General features: G+C 53.0%; 1 protein-coding gene across 1 annotated transcript in view; it reads left to right on the top strand.

Annotated features, from left to right (window-relative positions):
- B3GNT7 (UDP-GlcNAc:betaGal beta-1,3-N-acetylglucosaminyltransferase 7) overlaps window positions 1-4,914 on the top strand; it is a 6,070-nt gene extending 1,156 nt beyond the window's left edge. Inside the window, exon 2 of the mRNA XM_029960736.1 lies at window positions 3,430-4,914. Within this exon, the coding sequence (XP_029816596.1) occupies window positions 3,430-4,630 (1,201 nt within the window). The 3' untranslated portion in view covers window positions 4,631-4,914. The remainder of the gene's footprint in view (window positions 1-3,429) is intronic.
- Window positions 4,915-5,132: the final 218 nt, after the last annotated feature.

Here is a 5,132-nt window from a genome sequence, read left to right as displayed (position 1 = left end):
CAGCTTCGGTGGGGAGGGTGGGCATGGGGAAGCGACTAAGGACGGCGTTTGTCCTTTGTCCCCTCATCGTCGGTCCTCATCCCAGGAGCGAGGGCTCTGCGGGGGCTCTCAGGTGGGGTCTCCCGGGCCCAGTATCCTGGGGAAGGCTTTCTGGGCTGTCCGCTGCCTACGCAAATCTCTCTCCATCCCGTGGTACATCCTGGCCCGCCGGGAGCCAGGACAGGGGCACCGGGCAGAGGCGGGTGGTTGGTGCCCCCCATCCCTGGGGATGCCTTTCCCAGCCTTTCCCTGCGAAGGGCTGGTTTGTGTGGTGGGGCCAGGGAGAGCGGGGCCACCAGCCCTGCCCGGTGGGGTCCCTGTCCCAGAGCAGTGCTAGCCTGGAGGCAGATGCCCTCGGCGTCGGAAACACCCGGGATTTCGGCTCTTGCCTGTTTTCCAAATCTGCGTTTGTACTGCTTTCTGTTTAAACCAGGCGGCTTTTATAAGGAGGGGACACGTCTTTGGGCACCCTGGCATTGGGGAAAACCGTTGGGAACTGGGGCCCTGCTTGGTGCTTCCACCTGGCCGGCACAGGCTACTTTTGGGGACAATTGGGTGCTTTCTGCCCAGTATGTGCCCCTAGATAAGATTCTCTCTTCCAGTCCTTGGCACTGCCAACAGACAAGGCTCTATACTGGCTGTGCCTCTAGTGACTGGATCTAATTGAGGGGCCAGAAAAAACCCCCAACCTAATAAATAGACAGTGCTGGCGGATCAAAGAGGTGAATCCAAAGTGAGATGGGATGGGGTTAGAAAGCTCCAGTCTCCGGGGCATCGTCTGCCCTCCATCATCAACACCTGAAAGGGAAACTGCCCACCTGTAATTTGGGATTTACTTATAATTGCCTGCTGGTGCAGCCATCTCACAGGGAGGCTTTTAGAGTTTTCCTGATGGATAAAAAGAAGAGAAGGACCAGGCTGGGATCCTTTCAAAGCTCTCTCAGTGGCAGCCATACCAGCAGTTGGGGTAGTCGGTTCTGGTTGGCACAGATGGGAGCCCTCCAAGTGGCTGCTGCCCTCAGGCCCTGCAGTGCTGGGTGTCCCCAACTCCTTGGGATGCTGCTGGGGACTGGATGAAGCCCCAAAGCAGGGTCCTGGGGCTCAGCAGGGTGTCTTCTCTGTAATGGCAGCAAACCCAAAGCCCTTTGCCAATGTGGTGGTTCTTGGCATCTCCAGAAAACAGGACCTGGTTTCTCCCCTCTTGAAGTACTTCCCAGCTGAGGAGACCACAGAGAAAACGACTTGAGATCAGAAAAGATGTGCATGTGATTCTCACTCTTTTGCCCCCCAAATCCTCGGTTCAGTGTGGCAATCTCTGGAGGTTGTTGCTCAGGGTCCCCCTAACCCAACCCCTTTCGCTTTCCCATCCTGTGCAGGGATGGGATTTCTGCAGGGGAGAAGTGGCCATGGGGCCCCCATTCCTGCTGGACCTGGTGGTACCCCATGGTTTGCAGTCAGACTTGTAGGAAAAATCCCAGATAGGTTCTTGTAATAAAGCAGGAATTGTACATTGCACTGGTGAGAGCTGGGAAACGGTGTCCCCTGAAGGAAGGAGGAATAAGTTTCTGTGCTGTTGTGCAACACCTCACCGACACACTCCGATGTACCCAAGCCACCTGACTCTTCACCTCTTACTAAACACCAGAGGTCTCCCCTCAGCCCCGGGCCTGATCTTCTGCCTGGACCCAAGGAGGGTGAAGGGGGGTGAGTGGATCCATGTAGCTTCCCTCTGTTAGACAGAGTCTGCCAAGACTAGGACCCATCCCTGCCAGTTAGTGATAGCCCTACCTATGCAAATTTTTAAAAATTATAGCAGTAATTCCCTGCCTTTGGCTTCTGGAGAACCTTTGGCCATCCTTCAGTTTGGGTATTTTATCACTTGTTGTCCTTGGAGCGGTGGGGAGTGCGAGGATGGGATGGGACAGGATGGGATAGAATGGGATGAGATGAGATGGGATGGGAGTAAGGCTGGGTTGTCAGGGTGGGATTGATGCAAATAGAGTTACTATACAGGGGTGACCAGGGTTATTTTTGTGGCAGTGGTGGGTACTGATGAGAGGTTTTAAACATTGCTTGGCTGTGCTTGGAGTGAAGTTGTATTAGAACTGAAGGATTTCTAAGAACAAGCTCAAAGCTGTGCGGGAAGGGCTGGAGAGGGTTAAGGGAATGGTGAGATCTAATCAGAACTGCTCCCTCATCAGTCTCAGATGAGTGGCCACATATAAAACCGGATGGGGAATATCTATCCATTTACCCGTAATTACTTATTTCCACGCTCGCTCTCACACTAGTGATCACAGTTTTCCCACGACAACGTGGGGCTCAAAAGTTCTTTGTGCTTCAGGGCGAAGCCAGAGACAGGAGCTCCTGAAAGCTCCCGGTTCCCGTGGTTCCCATTTGGGATTCCTGCATTTAAGGGTGACTGGAGTCCCCAAGGACAATGCTGACCCCTGCTCAATCCCCCCATGAGTTCTGTCCAGGGTTTGTCCCATGAGCCAGCAGCTTCCCTGGGAGATGGGTCTGCAGTGAAGGAGAGAAGCAGGATGGCCCCACAAGGGGCTGGGTTTGATCTACCCAGTCCCCTACACATGGGGATATGCAGACACCTGTTTTGCTGCAGGCTGGGAAAATCTGTCCCCCTATCTGCCCTGAGTCCACTGCTCCTTATCACCACAAAGGAAGCAGTGGGACCCAAGAGCTGGCCAAAACGCCCAGCAGTGCCCCCAGAAATGCTGGTTCCCAAGGTGATTACAGGGTCAGGGATGTCTTTTCCCCACTGAATCTTGAAGTTTGGCTTCTTTTTTTGTCCTGATGTGCCATTTTGGAAAGGAATAATAATGCCAGTTTCATGTTGACTCTCGTGGTCTTCCCAGCTCTGGTTTCTCAGTGTTGCCAGTCTAGGGCCATGGGCAGTATGTCTGTGTCTTGGAGCTAATGCTTCTATAGAAAAGATAATTCTCTTCTGCTCTTGTCCTAAACTGCAATTTTCAGATGGCTGAAACAGAGGTTTCCCTTAGGACTTTCCTCCAAAACGACTGCCTTGCCAAAACTCTCACCCTGGCTTCATCTTTCTCAGCCCATTTTTTTCCCCCTGAACCCTTCCCAGCTCTTTGCACTGGGGTTATCAGATGACTCTGCAGTCACCTGCCACATGCCTTGAGCCTGTCCCTGCAGTTATGTGTGGCCCCAGAGCCACCCCACAAGTGGGATGCAGGTGGGAAGAACATGTGTGAAGGTGTCCCACAGCTCTTTCCATGAGGCTTCTGTTCGTCAAAAGATGATGGGACGCAGATTATGAGTATCCCATGAGCTCTCCAGGAGGTGCTTTTGCAAACAGGTCTCTCGCAGCCTACAGTTTCCTCTCCTTAACCCCCCATCTCGTACCTTTAGGAAGAAGACCATCTACAAAACGGTTTGTCTCTCCTTCTTGCTGGTCATCACAGTGACGGTGCTGCAGCGAGGAATGGCCCCCAACCAATTCATGCAGGGCCAGCAGCAAAAAGACCTGCCCCCTCCAGAACCTCTGAAAACACAGAAGAGAGACAACGCCTTCTCCATCACCAGCACCTTCTGGAAGACCAAGAAGGAGAAAGCTCCTGTGAAGGAGGAGAGCGTGACAGCAAAGCAAACAAAATCCTGGGATGTCACCACTACCAACTGCTCAGCCAACCAGAACTTCAGCAAGGTGGACTGGTTCAAGGGGCTGGAGCCCAACTTCCAGCAGTTCCTGCTCTATCGGCACTGCCGGTACTTCCCCATGCTGATCAACCACCCGGAGAAGTGCAGTGGGGACGTTTACCTGCTCATCGTGGTCAAGTCCATCATTACACAGCACGACCGCCGTGAGGCCATCCGGAGGACCTGGGGCCAGGAGAAGGAGGTGGAGGGCAAGAGGATCAGGACGCTGTTCTTGCTGGGCACGGCCTCCAAGGAGGAGGAGAGAGCCAACTACCAGAAACTGCTGGATTACGAGAACCACATCTATGGCGACATCTTGCAGTGGGATTTCCTGGACAGCTTCTTCAACCTCACCCTCAAAGAGGTCCATTTCCTGAAGTGGTTCAACATCTACTGTGACAATGTCCGCTTCATCTTCAAAGGTGATGATGATGTGTTTGTGAGTCCCAGCAACATCCTGGAGTTCCTGGAGGACAAGAAGGAGGGAGAGGACCTCTTTGTGGGGGATGTCCTCCACAAGGCCAGGCCAATCCGTAAGAAGGAGAACAAGTACTACATCCCCAGTGCCCTCTACAACAAAAACATCTACCCACCCTACGCAGGGGGTGGGGGCTTCATCATGGATGGACCCCTGGCCAAGAAGCTGCACAAGACCTCGGAGATGCTGGAGCTGTACCCCATCGATGACGTCTTCCTAGGGATGTGCTTGGAGGTCCTTAAAGTATCACCTGTTGGACATGAGGGCTTCAAAACTTTTGGCATTGTGAAGAACAAGAACAGCAAGATGAACAAGGAGCCATGTTTTTTCCGGAGTATGTTGGTGGTTCATAAACTGCTGCCTCCAGAGTTGCTCCAAATGTGGGACTTGGTCCACAGTAACTTGACATGCTCAAGAAAACTCAATGTCCTTTAGCTCAGTCTCTCTGGAGAGCTGGGACTGGAGGGGCTGGGACAGCTGATCCCTGCTCCAGAATGGGGTGAGCCTCTGCTGGTGGCACATGAGTCCTTCGGGGGCATCTCCCTCCAGGGCAAGGAGGGCAGAGACTTTGCGCTCGCGGGCAGGGTTTGGCTCGCGGGCAGGGTTTGTGATAGTGTTTGTTCCTGTACTGTATTGTGGTTCGCTTATCTCCAGCTGGGTTGGGGGTTGCTGAGAAAAAAAAAAAGAAAAAAAAATAACAACATGACAAATCAAGCACAAAATGGAAAGAGAGAGAGAGAGAAGGCACAGAGGTCTGTGCTTTGCTTTAAGCACCTCCTTCACAGGAGCGTGATAAGTGAAGGAGTCGGGGAGGCAGGAAGGGATGTGGCACATTTTTGGAGGTGTTCAGGTCTGGCTATCCAGGGAAGCTGCTCCAAGGGAGTTCAGCTGATCGCAAGTGCATCAGCTCCCCACAACACAAAAATCAAGGGATTTT

Source organism: Manacus vitellinus, unplaced genomic scaffold, assembly GCF_001715985.3.
Source record: "Manacus vitellinus isolate BGI_N305 unplaced genomic scaffold, ASM171598v3 scaffold_29_pilon, whole genome shotgun sequence".
Taxonomy (NCBI): Eukaryota; Metazoa; Chordata; class Aves; order Passeriformes; family Pipridae; genus Manacus; species Manacus vitellinus.
This window is presented reverse-complemented; position numbering and strand designations above follow the sequence as displayed.